The sequence below is a fragment of the Cannabis sativa genome, chromosome 1, assembly GCF_029168945.1.
Source record: "Cannabis sativa cultivar Pink pepper isolate KNU-18-1 chromosome 1, ASM2916894v1, whole genome shotgun sequence".
Taxonomy (NCBI): Eukaryota; Viridiplantae; Streptophyta; class Magnoliopsida; order Rosales; family Cannabaceae; genus Cannabis; species Cannabis sativa.
In genome coordinates this window covers 31,718,361-31,740,487 of record NC_083601.1, presented here as the reverse complement: position 1 = coordinate 31,740,487, position 22,127 = coordinate 31,718,361, and the positions used below count along the sequence as shown (strand labels likewise).

Sequence of the window (22,127 nt, the reverse complement as noted above, 5' to 3'; positions counted from 1 at the left end):
TTTTCACTCCTCTAATGGATCTTAATCCAACGGAAGCCCACCTCTTGAGACCTTGATCTCTTGTATGCTTCCTTGCGTTTCTTTAAGATCTAGCAATCATGAAAGAACAAAGGATAAGCAAATATGGCGAGAGGGGTCCCTTTGCCTCAGCCCTCTGGACAGCTTGAAAGCTTTCGATGGGCCACCATTCAACAAATCCTGATAGCTCACCGAGCTAACACACTTCAAAATGAGGCTTATAACGCTATCACAAAACCCAAACGCTTGCATAGCCTTCTTAAAAAAATTCCACTCAATTCTATCATAAACCCTAGACATATCACATTTGATTCCAACAAAAACATCCTTCCCTATTTTCTTTGCATCTCATGCATAATCTCTTGAGTAATAATTGAGTTTTCTGTAATCATTGCCCTTTTACAAATGCCAACTGGTTTGGAGAGATGATTTTAGACAAAGTCCCTCGCAACCCATTAGCCAACAACTTAGCAATAATCTTGTAGTTGAGGTTACACAAACTAATAGAACTAAAATCGTTGAAGGTTACTTTAAAGTGCCAAACTTCACAAAATGTAGCATTCATTTATTGATGTAATTCATCATTAAGTCAAATATATTTTGATTATAAAGAGAACATACTTATTAGTATCTTGTGTTTTATCGAAAAACAAATTTAGTATTCTGTGTTTATAATAATATTCATTTGGTACTTTATTTTTTAATTATACATATTTTATTTTCTGATATTAAATTTAATTAATACAATTTTATAAATTTAATTAAATAATTTATTATATGTAATTAAATAATTAAATTTAAATTTAAAACTCATGCAATTAAAGACAATTTGTCTGTAATAATAAATTTTAGATGTCAAGATATAGAGGATCAAAATCAAATACATTAGTAATAACATAATAAACACCTTTAATAAATAATGTTAAAAATTGCTAACCACATACAATGAGCTACATGGCTAACTTTGATACTTACCAAATCAATATGCTCAAAAATATATATTTAAAAAAAATGCTAAAGAGTATTATTAGTGTGCAACATTTTTTTACGCGTTATTATAATTAAGTATTGAATATCATATAATTTAGGTTAATTATGATTTTTGTCCCCTGAACTTTAACATGTACAAAATCATGTCTCCTGGACTTTTAAGGTCGTTAAAAATACCCTCTGAACTATTGAGATTGTTGGATTTAAGGACTTTTGTCTAATTTCATTCAATTTTACTATTTCAGTGATTGTTTACAGTAATGGAGCCAGAATTTTTACTTTGTGGGGATTTATTTATCATTAAAAAATATTTATACATGTATTATAATTACTCTTACTAGATTTATTTAATTTTGTGGGGGCTTTTTTATTATTTTGGTTTATAATTATCAAATTAAAAAAATTACATTTAATTTTTTAAAAGACAATATTTTTGTTAGTGGGGCTATAGCCCCCACATTGTTGCTAGTGGGTTCGTCCCTAATTGTTTATGTATAAAACCATGCTCCCTAAACTTTGATATCTTTCAAATCATGCCTCTCGAACTTTTACATGTATTAAATCATGCGCCGTGAACTTTCATCTATGCTAGATTTTTATGCTAAAATTGGATAAAAGTCCTTAAATTCAACCATATGTCAAAGTTTCAGGAGTCATAATTTGGTATATATAAGCAAAAATCTTAATTAACTTATAATTTAATATAATAATCTTTAAAATATATCCTTAACCAATTATAAAAACAATAAGTGTATAATGTTAATCACATAAATGTCTAATAGGAATGCTCTAATGATTTAGAGAGCTTGAGAAATTACAATCTATTAAAAAATGTTGACTTTCTCTGTAACAATGAGAATGTTATACCCACCCAACCTTTGAAATATTTCTCTCTCTCTCTATCTTGGCTAAACCCTTTCACATTTCTCTCTCTAGAATTGTAGAATAAAATAGTCCCCTGCCTTCAACATATAACAGTACTATATCTATATACTATATATATATATACCTTTTCTTTCATTTTCATGTATATATGTACAGTATTTATATGTATATAGATGTGTAATTGCAGAGTTCCAAAATGACCATGGATCGATCGCAGACCAACTCATCATCATCAGACTCACCAAACAGAGACTCAAAATCACCGACGGTGTTATCGATCGAGTGCCTCAAAGGGACCTCCAAGGCCGATGAATGGACCGATGATATGCTCCAGACCGGCGACATAGTTGAGGAGCTTCGAATCGGAACCTCAATCACCGTAAAAGCCCCCTTCAAGAATGGTCGGAGTGGAGTCCAGAAGATTCTCCACAACTCTTTTAGGGCGAAAGATACTTCAATTCATGTACGAGTTCGCCGTGGCCGGGATGAGTTCACTGAGCTACAAGCTTGTATCGTTCCCAACGAATCGGCCGGCAAGAAGCAGTACATGCTTAGGTCCATCGATGATCCGAATTACACAGTCGGGTTCTCGGATCGGACCGAGTCCGAATGCTTCGAAATTCAGGGTGAGTGTCTTTCTTTGACTTTCTTTGCCATTTCAGCTTTCTTTAAATTCACTCGCACGAGTTTTTGTTTATGTTCACACGCTTGAGAAGATTTTCGTTTATATTTTACTCTTTTTTTTTTCTGTTCTATATGGAGATTTAATTATTTCGTCATTTTCGTTATAATTAATCAATTAATTAATTTAAGACTTAGAGTTCTCTTTCTTGCTATGGTTAAATAAATGCTAATGTATTAATTTCAGAATTAATTAATTTGAGATAATCTCACTTGTGGGTCCAGCATATAATATAAATGGTACAAAATTAGAGATGGATACGGGAAGGAGAATTGGCCTAGAGTACTCTCCTATCCCATCTCCATCTCCATTTTCGTTAAGAATTTTAATTTTTATTCACGTTTACTTCCTATCGAGAATGGGTGGGGCAGGATAGAACTAGAAATCCTCTAATAATAAAATAAAATTTATAATAAAAATTTAAATATAACTACATAAAAATTAAAATATTACACATTAATTATTATTCAATAAACTAATTATTATCTAAAACCAACTTAAAATTCATTGTACTAATATACTAGTAAAATATAAACATAAATTATAAATTATTATTAGAAACATAAAATAAAATATCAAACGGCTTCCCGTCGGGACGGGGAGTGTCGTCTCCGCCCCCATCCCATTTAACATTCCTATGAGAAAAATGTGTATCCCCAATAAAAATATATCCCTTGCTATTTTTTGATATGTAAAAAAAATTATAATCTTATTGTTTTTTTAATGATGATCTATAATTTAATTAGTGAAGATATTTTGTAAATTTTTAAGAAATTTGGTACAACTTATAATAGAAAGTAATTTTTTTTCTTATTATTTCTTTTTTTTTTTTTTGAAATCAAAAGAAAGTAGAGTTTAAATTGTCTATTTTGGGCGAAGAATGCTTTCAGCAAATTATTTAAACTATTGAAATTATTCTCAATGTATTAGATTATTTTGAAATTCTCAAAAATTTACGGGATCTCTAAAAAAAATAGGATATCCATTAAAATTATCTAATATTAAAAACAATACATTAATTGGTACTCCTCCGCCATAAAATTTCCACAATATATTTTAGGGGCTACTACAATACACCTCATCAAATTGGGTGTATTGATGTAATCCTTAATTATTTTGGTATCTAAAAAAAATTTTACTATAAATTTTTTATAGTCATGTACGTTATAGTTATTTAAGACATTCTGCAAAATTTTGAAAATTTTAGAATAATTTACAATATAGAAATTAATGTTTAAACCGTCTATTTCACGCACGTATAAAATACAAAAGTCACGCGTCTAACAAACTCTTCGAACACTATTTTTACGTGTTAATTTTTTTTGAATTTCTCAAAATTTTGTCAGATGTCTTAAATAATTATAATGTATACGACTATAAAAAAAAAATTAAACTAAGTAATTTTTTAGATACCGAAATATATTTTAAGGGGATGTATTGTAGAATTTTCTTATATTTTATATTCAATAGATATATTTAATGTATTTGTCGTCTATAAACAATTGTTTGAACCTATATATTTTTTGACAATGAACAAATTAGAATTTATTTGTAGGGACTAAATTTTAAAAATTAAAACTAAAGTTTTGTGGATATCGAAAACACTAAAGGGACTCTATTGGTGCACTTATATTTAAGAGATGCATTGTAAAATTTTTACAATATTTTATTTTTAGTAGAAATAATGAGTCCTCCCTAAAAATTTATTGTTTGAAACTAAATATTTTTGGGGCAATGACCGAATTAGAATTTATGTGTAGGGGCTAAATTTGTTTTTAATAAAGATTTTAGGGCTGTAAGGTGCACCTTAAAAAAAGGGTCCTTTTGTGTTTTAATATTCCAATAGTTGTAATCTTAATTTTTATTATATATATAATGATATATATTTAGTTATTAAGATATTTTAAAAAATTTAAAATGATTTACAAGAGTTCAAATTAAGAGTTTATTTCACATGTATAAAATAAAAATAAAAAAAAATACACATTAATCAATTATTTAAACTTTATTTTTGATTCGTTAAATATTTTGAATTTTTTAAAATTTATCAAATATCTTAAATAAAAATGTTTTACATTGTCATTCAAAAAAGCATGATTAAAACTGTCCAAATGTCAACAATATGAAAGGATGTATTTGTAAACCTCTTTTAGGGTTACACCATATAATATTCCAAGATTATATTACTCTGTAAATATACATACTCTTTTTTTTTATTGGGAGGTTAAGACTTTGATTGAGACCTAAAGGCTAAAGCCATGTAGTTGGGAGCTTGGGAATCTTTTGTTGACATTTTAGCATGGATTTCGTAGCGTTTTGTTTTGTACATGTTTATTCTTTTCTTTTAGTTTTGTCATTTTATAAACATTTATTTTGAATGAGGTGTCTTTTTTGTTTATGTTTCCTCAACTTAATTATTTTCTAAGTACTAAGTTGCAAATGGGATTGTTAGCATAGGTAGCACTCTATGCCTATTTAGTATTTTTGCCAACTATGATTTATACATTATTTTATTCTATAATTTTTTTTAATTTATTAAAAATGATCTCCAAACTATTTATATTTTATCAAGTTTTGTTGTATGTGACAAACATAATGATAACATGGTTACTTAAACAATTGTCACGTTAATGACACGTGTATAATTAATGTGAAAAAAAAATTAAAAATTTAATTTTACCTAATTATTTTAAATATTAACTGATTTTTAGTTTAACAATCATTTAAAAATATATATATTTAATTTTAAATTATATACATGTAATGCTAACATAATAATGGTCTAAATAGTTATATTACCATTTTGTTTGTCACTTAATATATAACAAAATTTTACTAAATAATTAATTTATAATAAGTAAATAGTTTGAAAAATGGAAAATTTAAGGGGACAATAATATAGAGATGAAGAAACAAAAAATACTATATAACCTTATATTATCCGTGTGAACCAAATGAGAAGAGTCGTATTGACTTTTTACTGCTGTTAGTCTATGGACATTGTCAAAAAAGTGTATGGTTGGCCCACTTTGACCACAATCATTCTTATATTATAATATCACCTTATTTTGGATTAAAATTACTAAAATCCTAAAACCTATAACGTGTCTGCAATTTGAAGCAGAACCACTTTAAATGTAGCCAACAAAAGCAGCCCTGTAACAAAAGCATGCATGTCAGTCATGTCACACTCGGGATTTTTGTTTGTTAAATTATTTGTTCTATTTTGTTTGCTTCTGATCATCTCCATTACCTGAGATTTTATACACATTCCCATAGTATTTATTTAGATTTATATAGACTATTTTTTTTTTAATTTGGAAGTATCAAATAAACTTGAGGAGAGATATTGAAAACTGTTCAAATGTACTAAAGGTTTCATACATTACAAACAAATTACATAATTATATTTAAAATGTTGCCCCATAGACCACTGCATACATATACAATAAATATATATCCAATTTAAAAAATGATCATATATATAATATTGATCATAGAAACAAACATGTTCAGATGGATTAAATCAGGTGTGAAATAATATTTTGATATGTATTTGATTATTTGTAGCTTCAAGGAGTGCTAGGATGGTTAGTGCTTTATCTAGAACTCGACTACAAGATGGTTATGTTTCCTATCCATGGGAGAGAAGGATGCAGGAGTTACTATCGGTTCCCAACTCTAGCTCCTTCTTTTCTCTTCTTCTTCTTCCCAAAGCTTCTGATCGAGTTGCTTCTCGCTACAATGACCTTGAGGACACTCTTGCCAGGGCAAATGCTTGGCTTAATGCTTCTCAGGCCTCTGGAGTCCCTGTTGTCTTCATGAACATACAGACCGAATCCCTCCTCACTAAGGTAAAACTTCATCAACGCATTAATCCACATACTATGAATCATGTCATTTTATTGTCACCATGTATCAAAACTCACTTGTTCAAACGAGCACTCATTCCAAAATATAGAAAAACTAAAAGAGATTGGGTTCAAAGTTAGTGCTTGGAAAAATCCTGAATGGTATCTTAAGTAGGCTAAGGCTAATAATAAGTGCCAACGTAACAGATATCAGGAGAGACGGCTTCTTCCACTGTGAATGCAGGGTCATTATCCGATCTGGCGACCCTTGCTAATGCAAGTTTATACGGTTTTGAGGATTACCATGGGGTTGACATAGGTGTTGTTCGAGCTGTTCGTCTATGGTATGCCCCCTTAGGAGGAGAAATCGCCATTGAAATAAAGATACAAGAAGACGATACCAAACTTGGATTTGCAATCAGCCGCACTGAAGAGGTATTATATATATTCTATACAATATTCTTTTCATACAACTCATGAGTACAGAGTACACCAAATCATTGTCTTGCTCATTTCATCATCTTCTTGTGATTGATTACAGGGATTTATTTACGTGTCATCAGTCATGGAAGGCAATGAGAACGTACCCTCAAGCCGATCAGGGCTGAGAGATTTATACAGAGAAGGAGTGGAGACATCTAGGCTGCTGGTCGTGTCAAGAGTATCCAACCAAAAGGTCCTTCCTTGGATGGTTTCGTCAACAGGAGCAATGCGATGCTTTGATACGGTCTCACTCAGCCAAAAGCTGTCATTACATCGACACGCCAAGGTTCCTATCTTCATACATGTCTTCTTATGGGACAGGGCATTAGTATCAGCTGCAGCTGCAGCTGCAAGCATAAACCAGACCCGGCTAAGAGCTCCATCTTCACCACCACCCGCCATGCCATTACCCCCTGAGGTTCAACTAGTGCGCCAGCCAAGCGACAGGCAAGTACTACCTTTGCCTTCTGATACTCAAGATGGTGGTGGAGCCAGTAGTAATAGGACTACTGAGCAAAGACTCATTCGTGACACAGCCGGGGAGCTCTCGTTTAGGTTCCATGATTTTGCTCTCTCTAGCAACTGGGTTTGATATTAATTATTAAGTACTGTCTTCTCTATTTTATTATTTTTGATTGTTTTGGATGGAGGGAATTTTTATTAGTGAAGATTGTTCATGTGTTATAGAGAGTTTAGAAATAAAAGGTTAGCAATGAAAAGTAGATGTTAAGTCAATGCCTGGTCCTATTTTCATGTGGTTTGTATATTTAAGAAACATGTAAAAGAATATTTTGCCTCACAAAATATGAAAAATACATATTACTTTTAATTAAGCTGACTAATTATCATTTAATTATTGCTCGAAAATAAGTGTTCAAATATTTATAACAACAGGATATGTTTTTCAAGATTTGTGTTCTCCTTTGTGAGTAGATAAAAATCTCATTTGATCTCATTCAAAATAATTTTAGGATGGAATTGTCACCGAAGTTACTAAAAATATCATTCAAGAATATAGCATTTTATTTATATTGAGCAGTGACCTGATCTAGAATTTTTGATCTGGGGGCTTAATTATTATAAAAATATTTATTATTTACTTTACATTAAAATTATAATTATTTTGTGGGATTTTCTACTATTTTGTTGTATAATTATTTAATTAAATAAAAGATATTTAATCTTTGTTTAACATTAATTTTTTTTTACTGGGGTTATAGTCCCCACACTTTCATTACTGCGTCGTCTCTGGCAGTGACTTAAATTTGATTGGAACCGAACATATTCTAATATTAATGTTATCAGCATTTCTATTAGGTGTTTTAAGGTGGCCAAAATCATATTAATATGATACATTGTGAATGCTTAATGATTTGTTATGTTATTTATTAAATCAAAATGTGTGAGACTTAATATTAAATTTTAAGATATTTAAACTTTCTTCAATAGTATAGTATAAGGTAGTCATTTCTTTATATTTATTTATTTAAATTTTGCAATAAAATCAAATTATTCTGTGGGCCACATGTATTATGAAGAAATTAAAGAATATTTTTTCCCACTAGGAGCTATTTGGTCTAATGTAATATTTTTATAAAAATGGCAATCTTTCACATTTTTTTTCGAAACGATCTTTCACATCCTTATGTTTTATGTTTGGTATAGAGTTTTATTATTCTAAGTCTGGAAGAATTATTTAAGAAAGTAATCTTAAATCCTTAAAAAAAAATGGGTTCCAAATATTCTCATCAATCTTTTTCTTTTTCTTTTTGAAAATGATTCAATCCTTCAATCTTAATAGTAATACAATAGATTTATAATATATTAATAATTTTATATAACTTTTCATAACAATCTTTTAGATTTTTGTGTTTAACCAATTAATATAATTTAATTAACAATAGTTTTTTTTTTTTTGAACAGATTTAATTAACAATCATATTTTTCGCTTTAATATTCCCATGAATCAGACTTTTCAGAATTCCTTGTACCAAATGTTCCATTACAGTAATGTTATTTATTTATTTAGTTTAATTTTTATTCTTAAAAATTTAATGACAAATTTATCCTGAACCAAGATAAATTTGATTAGAATGGTAAACAAAATTGATGGAATGGTTAGAGATTTTTGGTGGGGTTTTGAGAAAGGAAATCATGGTATTCATCTTAAGGCTTGGGATAAACTTTGTCTTCCTAAATCTTTGGGGGGTCTTGGATTCAGAAAAACTAAGGAGATGAATCAGGCATTTCTGGCAAAATGGGGTTGGAATATCTTGAATGGAAGCCAATCTTTGTGTTGTCAAGTTCTTAAAGCCAAATACCTCAGAGGGAAGGATTTCCTTAACTGCAGATACAAAGATTCAGATTCTTGGTTTTGGAAGAGTGTGGTGAAGGCAACATCCATTCTGAGGAAAGGAGCTTGTAAGTTGGTCGCTAATGGGGAAAACACGAAGATCTGGGGTGATCCCTGGATTCCGCATAGAAAAGGGTTCCACCCGCAACCTCTCCAGGGTAATCCTTCCAGCTTGAACTATGTAGCTGACCTGATACTGAGTAATGGAAAGTGGGATGTTCAGAAGCTGCGAAGCATTTTTGACTGTGAAACGGTCTCAGACATGCTGAAAGGAGGCAATCCCTCTGGGATTGGTACTGATAGATGGGTTTGGACGCTTGAGAGGAAGGGGTGTTTCTCCACTAAATCGGCGTATCTGGCCCAAGCTTTGGAAAGAGCTCCTCACTGTGAGGTTGCTCCGAAACTCTGGAATAAGCTCTGGAATAGCAAGATTCTAGAGCGTCACAAGGTTCTGTGGTGGAGCATCCTTTCGAATGCCCTCCCTGTTCGAGCGGTTATTGGGAATAGATTCCACATAGAGGATACTAGCTGCCCTTTATGCGGAATGGGGGAAGAATCCTTTGAACATCTTTTCCTATCCTGTGATTTAGCTTTTCACCTTTGGCGATCCTCTCCCTGGGGCATTTTCCCAGTGTGTGATACTGGCATCCGTGTTTGGGACTGGGTCAAGTTTATCTGGGATTTAAATAAAAGAGGGATTGAAGCTAACGATGTTTTCCTGTATGCCTCGATTGTGGTGGATACTATTTGGAGAGTGCGAAATGAGAAGGTCCATAATAACTGTTCTCCTGACATATTAAAATGTATTGACAATGTTTGTACTTCTTATGCAGATTACCATGATTCTTTGCTGCCTAGTCCCAGTCTTGTTCTAACCGATGCTTGGTCCCCTCCTCCTCGGAGTGGATTAAGTTGAATTGCGATGTCAAAGTGGGACTCAATAGTATGTGCATTGCTGTTGTGGCAAGGAATCATCTTGGCAGTGTGATTAGAGTTCAGACGGCTCGGGAAGACTTCTCGGATGCTCTGTGCGGAGAAGCTGCGGCCTGCTGCTTAGCTGTGTCTGTTGCTTTAGATATCGGATGGTTATCAACGCACTTAATGGGATTGACTCTCATTGGGCTATTGAAAACTATGTCTCTTTTTGTACTAATTCTTCTCCTTTATTTATAAGTTGTAATTTTTCTTATGTTAGCAGAACTTGTAACTTTGCCGCTCATAATGTGGCTAAATGGGCATTTGCTCATAAGGTGTTTGGGGCTATCCAGATTGCCTCTCTACCTGACAATATATTGTGTAACGACCGGGAGGTCTAACTTATTTGATTTAATGATTTAAAACGCTTTTTCTCAAAAAAAATTTATCCTGAACCAAAAAAATAAACTTTAACTAATTATTTTTTTTATATAATAATATATAAACAGGAAAAGTAAACGTATTATAGGAGAAGCCAAATAGAAAACAAGTGTAATGGTCATCCGATACACAAGGATTCAAACTCTTCATAACTAACTTTGAGGATTGGATGGGGTCCTCACAAACGATTGCTATTATTACCCAGTCATCTAACCATAAAAAAATAAAATACAGAATCTCATTTTCTCTTCCTAGTTTCCTATATAAACGATCATATCCAAATATACTGTTTAATATAACTGAATATATTGATTAAAAAAAAATCAGTTGAAATATCAAACAGAATGGCTAAGAGGACAACTGTAAGTACATGAAACATTCATGTAAAAATAAATGTTTTTCTGGAATTTGGGTCATTATATTTTTCTAATTTCATTTGTTTACATATTTTGTTCATGTGTAGAACTATTGGAGATCAATCCTTGCCCGGATGGGGTCAAGCCACTCATTTGTAACTGCCACTGCTCCCAAATCTAAGGCTTTTACACCTACCATGGACGATGCTGCTCACTCTAAATTCAGGTAATAATAAATGATAATGATAATAGTAATACTAATAACCATTTATATGGTGTTGGGAAACCAATGTTTTTCTCAAGTACCCAACTTTGAAATGTGGTATAATGAATTGGGCAGGGATTTAGCAATGAAAGGTGAGTTTGTACCAATCTATATGGTGATGGGAATGGTGTTGGCTGCGTTGACAATGGCAACACACACGGCAAAGCAACAACTGTTGCATTCACCATCTGTCAATGTAAGCAAGAAGAAGAGAGAGACAGTGGCTGAGGTGGACTACCCTGATGCTGCTATTATCTCAGCTGACAAGTTCATCAACAAGTCCTTTCTAAGAAAAGTGGCTCATATCCAAGACGCCAATCCCACTCTCCCTGACCCTACTCGACCAAACCCCTTTACACAGTATGTTGTTGTTATTTCTCATTACACCTATGCTGTTTAGTTTTACTATTTTACTCCCACAATATTCACAAACAATTTTGATAAGAGGGCTGTTTGTTTTTCCTTTGCAGATCTAGAGAGACAGAGACTCTTAAAACAGTTGGTGTGAACCCAAGCCGCCAGTGAGTCTAAGCAATATATATTATGTGTCTCTTGGATTGGATCAAGTGATGATGCCATGATGGTGGTATTAGTATACATGTACATAAATTATATATTGGTTTTTTTTTTTCTTTTGTTATGTGAATATACCATTTTGACAGTTTTACTACTATACAGCCCTCACTCACTCACTCTCTAATCAAGTATCACCCTGTTTAATAGAGTGAAGCAGAGAAGAGAGGCTCTGTTTTTTTTTTAGACTATGTACTTTACTATGGAATTGAATAAAACAAGAGACACAATAGTTCAAAAAAAAAAAAAGAAAGACCGAAAATAGAATTGTATCTCTGATCCACTAAACTATGTACTTTACTATGAAATTGAATAAAACACAATAGTTCAACCCAAAAAAAAAAGACCAAAAATAGAATGGTTGTCTGATCCACTTTAAATTGAAGAACAAAGACTGAGAATCACTGAAATACAAATAATCACAATGTGAAACCTGCAAAAAAAAAAAAAATTAGAAACTTGTAACTTTCAGTTTTCTAAACATAATAATGAGATTTATTGTACAATAATTACCATGCATTATGCAAATTGAAGGCAGTAGATGGTGACCCAGAGAAAGAATTAAGTGGTTGGCTTAAAACTGAAGGTGGCAGTTCAAAATTGCCTACAAAATTAGTCCAATAGCAAAACATCAAAAGAGAGTTATAACAATTATTTAATTGAAAGTGAAAGTGAAACTGAAGAATAAATATGTTAAAATTACTAACCACATCGAAGAAGATTATCTGGGGATGCCCTTTCTTTAGCTGGGTTGGGATCAGCATCATAAACTCTCAAATAAAGCTCTGCTCCCAAATACCAATTTTTCAACTTCTGTGACCTCAAATTCCATATTCCTGGATTGTCAAGGTACACATAAACTGCTGTCCAACTCGAAGGAAATAGTTGTACAGTGGATCTAACAACCGGGTCATAAAGGTTATAGGTCGATCTTACTTCCGGTGACCACTCAGCAATCCCAAAACTGACCAACCAAACCAAACCACACATTTTACTTTTAGAGACAAATATGTATTTAGCTTTATGGTAATAAGTCAATAAGTCAAAACCATACTTACCCAACAACATAAAAGCTGAAACCATCCAAATGCCAAGAGTCCATTTCATCAGACCAATTCTCAAACACTAGTTCTACCCAATCTCTGTGATTCCCAGTTGCCACAAATGTGCCCTCTACCGGAACAGGGTTGGTGGAGTTAGTGGGGAATTTGTCGAGCTCGAACACCCCAGATGTGTTGGAGAAGTGATCGGCCAATTTCAAGGGTGTTTTTGGGGTCAAGTATGCCACATTGTTGACCGTGTAACGAGGGACACCACCAATTTCAGCTTTCGAGGCTGTAAAGGTGAATGTTTGTGAAATTGTCACGTGTGTTACGTTGAAACTTCCTTGTCGATTTGGCCTGGCTGCTCCAGTGGTCATATTCCACCTAATATATATAAAGTAATAAGTAGCAAAATGAGATATTGAAGAAATAATATGTATGTAGATTTAGTAACTTAACATTTATAAATACATACCTGATTGATTTAGCTTGGTTTATGGAAGATTCTATATCGAAGGGATAAGGGCCATTGGGAAGAGGTCCCATGGCTGGTGTGGTAGAATTATCATAGTGTAGAATGGCAACACCATATCTGCTATATTCTGAGCCGTTGTAGAAAAATCTAGGCTCTGCAACGATGTAGAAATCTGAAGCATCCTGATCGGCTGTGACGAGAACAGAGTAAGACTGTCCAACGTGGACATCCAACGAATCCAACATTATCTGATTGGTGTATGATCCCTCTGTTTCAACCAACTGCATGGTGTGATTTTGGATCCTGAAGTTGAAACTCCATGCAACTCCCACGTTTGATATTCTGAATCGGTAAGTTTTTCCTAAACAAATAATAAAAGAGATTAATTAATTAAACTCTACTATCGAACTGACTTCGGTAACAATTTAAATTTTTACAACTCCAAATAAAATTAACACAAAAAATATATATATGTGACAGTAGATAACTTCATGCATGAAAGTTTCTTACCTTTCGTTACAGTAAATGACTCGTGGGTTTTAGTAAGTGGGTCCATATATGGACCTTTACCATTCATCAAAATTCTATCAGGTGGGGCAGTCAAATATGCCATTTCCAATGTCTTCAACTGAGATCTAATATCCTGCGTTTCAAATTACAATACTAGCCTTCAAAATAAGCAAAGATTATAAATTTTTTCGTAACAAATTTAAATGAAAATGTTGTGTTAATTTGAGGACCTTGTAACTTTTTTTGGACCAATCACCAATGAGAAGATCGAAATCAGCTTCTGGTTTTGGAAATGGGACACTAATAACTGGGCGATTATTAATTCGAATAGGGCCAAATCCACCCCCAGCTTTGTGGAAATTGGTGGAAGGGAAGTAAAAGAAGCTCCCTATTTGATCTTTCAATTGATAAGTATAGGTCCAGTTCTTTCCTGGTTGAATCGCACAATTGGTACCCGAAACCCCATCTTGCCAAGAGTTCAGCCTTTGTTGTATCCCATTCCTATATATAAAGAAATTAATAATCAATTAATTATCTCTATTTTACATCATCATCATTAACACATTTTCATTTTCATTATGAGCCAAGCCAGTAAGTAATTAATACCATGTCATTAGTAGAGGTTCATCTAAGTGATTGAACACGTTGACATGAATGTTATCATTGGTAGTGGCATTAATGAGTGGCCCAGGAAACATTCCATTAATGGTAATAACCTGAAAAATAACATGTAAATAATTATGTCTATAGCAATTAATCTCACAAAAATGATATATATTTTCTTACCGGTTGATCTACGGTGATGATTGGATTGATAGAGTTATCGATTGCAACATGCCAATCGAAAACTAATTCATCAGCCACAATGAACCTGAATAACAGAAGAAGAATGGTAGTGAATAGTAGTGGAAGGCTATCTCCACCGTCACCTGATGCCATTGCCAAACAATACGTGAAGTTTTCAGGGTGAAATGAAAACTAACACGCCAAAACAATCTGTTAAATAAAAAAAATCTAACCAGATTTTTTAGGAGAGAAAGTTTGTTTATGAATTTTATATTATTTTTAAAATTTTTGAATTATTGTAAAGTTAAAAATCGGTTATTTAAAAAAAACAGAATTAATTGTACTAAGGAATAAAAATATATTTTTAAACTATTCTAAAATGAGAGAAAATAAAATAGGTATAGTAGCTAATATGGTATAAAATACATTAGTCTATCTAATCCAAAAGAATATAATGTATTTTTTTTAAGGAAAAGAGTACAATGTATTTATTTTTTTTTTTAGCTTTTTTTTAGAACAAAATAATATTGTTACTGAGTAAGAGCTAGCCAGGCCCAGTGCCCTTATTTATTCACCTGAAATGCGGAAATTCTCTCTAGACTCAATTGGAAGAAAGCTTGAGAAAGAGAGATAAATTTAGTTTGGTCAACGATTACTGGAAGTGCTTTGATAAATTTAGTTTGGTCAACGATTACTGGAAGTGCTTTGATAAATTTAGTTTGGTCAACGAGTAAACAGGCTAGCTGAAGACTTTTATTTTTTTTCAACAAAAATATTAATGAGGGTATGTAGAGAAATCTAAAAGAGGTGTCACTTTAATTAGGTTTCTTAGTCTATCCCTTCCGGTGTACTCCATGGAGACCACCAAGCTCTCCAAAGTAACAGTATCTAAGATATAGGTAGTATGATGCGGGACTTTTAATGGGGTTTTGAGAAAAGAAATTAAGGTGCCGTTTGGTAACACTTTTGTTTTCTAATTTTTTTAATTACAAAATGAAAGTAAAAATTTTGTTTTTGAAAAAAAAAAATGCGTTTTGTAACCACTTTTGTTTTTCAATTTTAAAAACAGAAAACAAAAGTGTGTTCTGTAAAGTTTATTTTTATTTTTATTTTTATTTATTTTATTAAAGTCGGGTCTAGGTCCGAAGTCGAATTCAGATCCGGGTCAGAGGTCGGGTTCAGCATAAGGGCCGTGGGAGAGGATTTGGGTCCGGCTCATGTCGGAGTCCAAAATATTGATTAAGAAAAAAAATTGTTTGAAAAAATATTAAAAGTGATTTTTTTGTTTTTAAAATTTTGATTCTCAATTAAAAAATTGAAAAGCAAAAACAGTTTTATAGAACATATTTTTAAGAAATATTTTCACTTTTTTAATTTTAAAAATAAAAAACTGATTAAAAAAGTATTATCAAACGCCACCTAAGGAATTCATCTTAAAAAACTTGGGATAAATTATGTCTTCCCAAATCTCGTGAGGCATGGGCTTCCGTAAAGCTAATGAAATGAACCAAGCTTTTCTATTTTGAATGGGTGCCTTGAAAGCTAAATATGTTAGGAGAAAGAATTTCATCAACTGTAGCTAAATTGGTCGAAAGAAAAAAAAGCATACATTGTCTCTTTCTATATAATGTTATAGCACTACAAACAAAGTGAGGCCTAAAAAGATAGTCCAATATGATATCTTGATTTTTATGCTTAAGCAAATTAATTAACTTATTATTTGTTAATGGGCCAAAGGCATAGCATTATAGTCAATAGTCATCAACTCAATTGGACTTTCCGACCAACTTATATTTCATGTGAAATGTGAATCACTTTTCTTTATACTTCATTTGAGTTTGAAGATAAATATAAGTAGTTGAATATGAATTTAAACCCGGAAAATGTATTATTTTATGGCTCTTTAATCTTTTCCAAATTAATTTGACTTAATTTATCATGTTTATAAAATAAAACATTAGATAAGAATAACAAAATAAACAAAGAAATGAATGAATAATAAGATTTGAGATAGGGATATTTTGTGCAATATTAATCTTCATATTGTATTCCTTGAGTCTATTATCAGTCTAACTAGATTATATCATTATATTACTTACGATTTATGGTCAAACTTATAGTTCGATATAATTTTTTTATCTTAATTAAAAATAAAATCTTATCATCATTTGATCTCTAAACAAAACCATAAATTCTTCTTAATCATTTTCACAGCAAGATCAATAATACAAAAATTTATCTTCTGAAGAAAAAAAAAAAAAAACTTATTGTAAAAGGAGAATAAAATTCTAACAGAATATTGGTCTACAATGATTTTTTTATATATATCTTTTTGAAATAGACAATGATTTTTTGATAACTAGTACTGTTTTTATATGGTTATAATTAAAAAAAAAATACAAAAAAGAAATATATTATAGCTTTATATTAAAGAGTAGTGTGATAACTCCGGAGGACGTATTTATCATCATTAGTAATTGAACTACTTCAGTTCAGTCCCACATTGTCTTATGTAATTGGGTCAGAGTTATAACAAGGTTATAAAAGAAAATATTTTTAATAGTTCTACTCATATTTGCACCCGAAAATACAGTTGCAAATTGTACCGGATTTTCCTTAACCATACCCTATACTTCAAATTCTAAATATAATCTATCATAATTATTGTTCATCTTCAAAAAAAATACTAAAATTATAATAGCTCTCTCAATATTTATTGAAACATACTAAAAAAAATCTAACAATATTTTTTTAGGAGAGATAAAGTTTTATTTTTATGATTTTTCTAGTAATTATAAGAATGTATATGATTTTTCAAATTTTTGAATTATCTTAAATTTAGGTCTGTTTTGTAAAGTTAAAAATCTATTATCTTAAATCAGCTGTATATCTTTATCAAAAAAACCGAATTAATTGTACTGAGGAATAAAAATATTTTTTTAAACTATTCTAAGATGAGAGAAAATAAAATAGGTATAGTAGCCTAATATGCTATTAAATACATTAGTTTATCTGATCCAAAAGAATACAATGTACTCTTTTTTTTAGGAAAAGAGTACATTGTATTTTTTTTTTAGCATTTTTTTAGAACCAAATAATATTGTTACTGATTAAGAGGTAGCCAATGCATTTCTACCTCTTCTCTCCATATCTGTTTGAATGTAAGCCCAGTGCCCTTATTTATTCACCTGGAATGTGGAAATTCTTCCTAGACTCTTGGAAGAGAGCCTGAGAAAGGAAGATTTTAAAGGAATCAATCTGAGTAGAGGTGGGCCAAGGCTTTCTCACATATTTTAGGGCCAATATTAAGGAGGTCTGGTTAACAAGTAAACAAGTTGAAGACTTTTTATTTTTTTAAGCAAAAATATTAATAAGGGTATGCAAAAAAATCTAAAAGAGGTGTCACTTTAATTAAGTTTATTAGCCTATCCCTTTCGGTGTACTCCATGGAGACCACCAAGCTCTCCAAGGTAATGGTGTGAGATTTCTGGTGGAGTTTTGAGAAAAGAAACTAAGGAATCCATCTTAAAATTTGGGAAAAATTATGTCTTCCCAAATCTCGTGGGGCATGGACTTCCGTAAAGCCAATGAAATGAACCAAGCTTTTCTAACCAAGTGGGGTTGGAATATTTTGAATGGGTGCCTTGGAAGCTAAATATCTTAAGAGAAAGAATTTTGTCAACTGTAGCTACAAGAGCTTTAACTCGATCTTGACTTTGGAATAATGTCGTCAAGGCAATTGAAATCTTTAGAAAAGGTGTATGCAAAATTGTGCTGGATGGGAAAGACACTAGCATTCGGGATGACCCTTAGATGACTTATGGGAATGACTTTTATTCAAAATTCAGTGAGGTGTTGTCTGTGGGGCTTAATAAAGTGGCTGTCCTTTTGATGGATAATGGTGAGTGGGACCTTCAAAAGCTATCCTAATTTGTTTCACCATGACATTGTTGTAACAATTTTAAAAGGCAGCAAACTTTTAAGTGAGGGTTGTGACCAATGTATCTGGACTAAGGAGACTAATGGCCGGTTTTTGACCAAGTCGGTGTATCTCACTCAAGCTTTGTAATGTGCTCCCCTTGCGAAGTCTTTCCTGCTCATTGGAAAAATTAGTGAAACATCCTCTCCAATGCTCTTCCTATTCGATCTATTCTAGGGAAACGTATGTGTATTAATGACACTCACTGCCCTATTTGTGGTGGCTTTGACAAATCTATGGAACACCTTTTCTTACACTGTGACTTCACATTTTACTTTTGGCGTTCCTCCCCTTTTGGAATTTTTTTCCATCTCTGGCAATGGGACTCAAATGTGGGATTGGATAAAGTTCCTCTGGGTTTAAGTAACAAAGGAATAAATACCGAGGAAGTGTTTATCTATGCCTCAATTATTGTTGATACTATTTGGAGAGCTCAAAATGACAAGAAACGTAATAATAATTTGGATAAACATTACACATTATATTGACTATATTTGTAATACCCGGAATTCAGAAAAAGGATTAGCAAAGCCCTAACTAGACAATTATGAGTAATTGAGGAATTATATTATTATATAGTTCAATATATGTGAATTTATATGAATTTTAGTATGTTAAAGACCCCGTTGGTGAGTCAGGGGCATTTTGGTAATTATGACCCGAGAAGGGTAAATTGATGAAATTAATTTAATTACGTGCTTAATAGAACTATATTATTATATAGTATGCCTGTGTTGTCTTTTCAGGTGTGTTCTGACAGGTTGGCGCGGTATAGTCACAACCGGGTATTTCGGGCTGAACGGGGTTCGGGCCTGCAATTTGAATTGAATTATTTGGCATTTTATTTGATAATATGAAATCTGAAATTTGTTTGGAAATAAATGAGTGTGGAATGACATAAATACCCTTGTGTGGGTGAATAAGCGTGCATTAGCCCTAAGGGCACTTTGGTCATTTGACCTTTATTTTCTATGATGGATAAAGATAATTTTTTTATTGGAAAAAATGGGAATAATTTCTGGTGTTATCCCTTTCTCTTACCCGACCCTCTCTCCCTCTCATGCTCTCTTGAATTTCAATTTTAAGAATTGAAGAAAATTGCTTGGTGTTACTTGATTTTGGGGCTTGATTTGGAAGGATTTTAAGCTTGGGATTGAGGTAGTTTCTTGCTGAAATTATTTGAAATTGATTGTTGAATTCTTGCTGAAATTCTTGGGGTAAAAGCATGTTTTAAGTTTTGAATGTTCTTTGTTGCATGTTAAGTGGATTAGTGGTAATCTTGTTAAAATTGAGCTTGTTGTTGTTGTATGCTTCTTTGATGAATTTGGGCAGAGATTTTATGGTATTTTCTAGCTTGGAATCATGTGTTTCTAAGATGTGTTATTGCTGGAAAATTATTTGAGTTGTTGAGGATGAAGCTCTTGTTCAAGAGCTTGAAGTTCCTTAGTTAAACATGATTTTGTGATATATATGCAATCTGGTTTTGGGGGTTTTATGTTGGAATTGATGCATGAAATATGTTATTTTGACCCCTTAATAATTGCTAGCAACCCTATTTGTTGATTTGAGAGTTTGGTTGTGAATTGGGGTGATTTGGATGAGTTTTGGGCATGAAAATCGTTGCTGGTTTTTGAGTTTTCTGGGTTTTGAACCCAGGTGCCGCGGCATGGTATTTAGCATGCCGCGGCGCGCCCATTTCTTTCTGGGCAGACCCTTTTTGCAAACTTCTATTGGCCATAACTTTGTGATCCGGACTCCGATTTGGGAGTTCTATATACCGTTGGAAAGCTCTTTTCGAGCTCTATCTGAATATGTGAATTTTAAATGCCATGTGAATATTTTATGAAAATGAAATCAGGGGTTAACCCTATTTGTGAAATCCCGGATTGTGTGACTAGGATTACCGGCACCTGATCAGGAGCACCCGGGGATTTGGAATCTCTAGCATTGCAGGACATCAGGTAAGACAGTGATTAGCACGTAGAGTATGCGCAGTGGCGCTTATATTGTGAATGATATGCATGAAAGTTTAGTAACCGGGATTAGGGTTATTACCCTAACATGAGCGGTTTAATAGCCTAGGGTTATTACCCTAATGATATATGTTGTATAAATACTATGCCATGTTGGATAAATGTATATATTGAGATTATGCATTATGCGCTTAAGGCATAATTAAGCTAGACTCGGTAAGTTGGTACCTTGAGTTAATTTTAATGCGGTCTAGGGTTATTAGCCTAGAATATTAAGAATCCAGTGAAAGCATGAGTTAGGGTTAACATTCTTAGTAAATGTTATCTGAGTATATAGAAGTGTATTATATGAGTGATTACTTGTTTGTAAGTTAGGGTTATTACCCTAAGATTATATATGTTGTAGTAAATGTTGAATACACGCATGTATGTTATAAGCTATGTGAATGAGACATAACTGGGTTAGACCTGGTATATATCACCAGGATAAACCATTGAAAGAACGTAATGTATGGATTACGTATATATATAAGAATAGGGTTATGCGAGCAAGGCATAACCAGGTTAGGCTCGGTAAGCAAAACCGAGGTAAACCCTACTAAGGCCTTATCGTATATAGACGTGTGAGAGCAACACGTAGGTCTACGCCACGTAGACATAAATAGGCATGTGAGCGTAACATGCAGGTCTACAGTAGATAGACCAATGGTGCAGTGGGCACCATCAGTTATGTGTTATACATATTAAAATTAAGGGTTATGCGTTCAACGCATAATCAAGTTGGACTCGGTAATCAGAACCGAGATGAACTATTCTAGGGCCTTATTGTAACTAGACGTGTGAGAGCAACACGTAGGTCTACGCCACGTAGATATAAAGAGATGTGTGAGCGCAACACATAGGTCTACGCCACGTAGACATAAATAGGCATGTGAGTGTGACATGCAGGTCTGTGACACACAAACATATATAAATGGCATCATCGTTTAAACAGTATGATGAGCATATTATTATTGTTATGTTATATACTGTCTTGCTGGGCTTGGCTCACAGGTGCTCTACTGTGCAGGAAAGGGTAAGACATTAGCTGATCAACCATGAGTTTCAGGAGCAGGGCGAGGAATGTACATGTTCATGCCACTTCAGACCAAGCGGGTTATGGGTCTAACAGTGTTGACTTTTGTATTCTATTTTGCCGCTTAGGTCGGCTAGAAAGAAAGGACTTGTAATAAGTTTGTAAATATTTTTGGGATCCCAACGATTTAAAAGTTTAAAAGTATTACAAGTTTTATTTTCATTCCGATTAATTTAAAAGTTTAAATTCTGCGCTATTTTTTATTAGTAATCCCAAATTAGGGGATTAGGATTCCATAAGCATTTTGGGTAGCGTGCCTAATTATTTAGGGCGTTACAATATTACCTATTGATATACAGATTATAGAGTTTCCCTTCTTCCTCAGCCTAATCCGAAGACTTGGTGCTTGCATGGTCTCCTCCTCCCATGAGTGGATCAAACTGAATTGTGATGTCAAAATTGGGCTAACTGGCA

General features: G+C 32.7%; 3 protein-coding genes across 3 annotated transcripts; 2 read left to right on the top strand and 1 right to left on the bottom strand.

Moving 5' to 3' along the window:
• The first annotated feature begins 1,778 nt into the window (after positions 1 to 1,778).
• Positions 1,779 to 7,738, top strand: LOC115706012 (uncharacterized). Its single transcript, XM_030633506.2, has 4 exons — positions 1,779 to 2,519; positions 6,146 to 6,429; positions 6,634 to 6,861; positions 6,968 to 7,738. The coding sequence occupies exons 1-4, from the start codon at positions 2,090 to 2,092 to the stop codon at positions 7,499 to 7,501; spliced, it is 1,476 nt and encodes a 491-aa protein (XP_030489366.2). The 5' UTR covers positions 1,779 to 2,089; the 3' UTR covers positions 7,502 to 7,738.
• A 3,106-nt stretch (positions 7,739 to 10,844) lies between these two features.
• LOC115706021 (uncharacterized) lies at positions 10,845 to 12,065 on the top strand. The gene is made up of 4 exons (XM_030633519.2): positions 10,845 to 10,980; positions 11,082 to 11,200; positions 11,315 to 11,599; positions 11,710 to 12,065. Exons 1-4 carry the CDS (start codon positions 10,963 to 10,965, stop codon positions 11,762 to 11,764), a joined length of 477 nt encoding a protein of 158 aa, XP_030489379.2. The 5' UTR covers positions 10,845 to 10,962; the 3' UTR covers positions 11,765 to 12,065.
• A 23-nt stretch (positions 12,066 to 12,088) lies between these two features.
• Positions 12,089 to 14,817, bottom strand: LOC115706002 (monocopper oxidase-like protein SKS1). The gene is made up of 9 exons (XM_030633495.2): positions 14,627 to 14,817; positions 14,447 to 14,556; positions 14,071 to 14,341; positions 13,841 to 13,973; positions 13,331 to 13,691; positions 12,871 to 13,239; positions 12,520 to 12,776; positions 12,326 to 12,416; positions 12,089 to 12,245 (listed from the first exon to the last, which is right to left on the bottom strand). Exons 1-9 carry the CDS (start codon positions 14,777 to 14,779, stop codon positions 12,188 to 12,190), a joined length of 1,803 nt encoding a protein of 600 aa, XP_030489355.2. The 5' UTR covers positions 14,780 to 14,817; the 3' UTR covers positions 12,089 to 12,187.
• Positions 14,818 to 22,127: the final 7,310 nt, after the last annotated feature.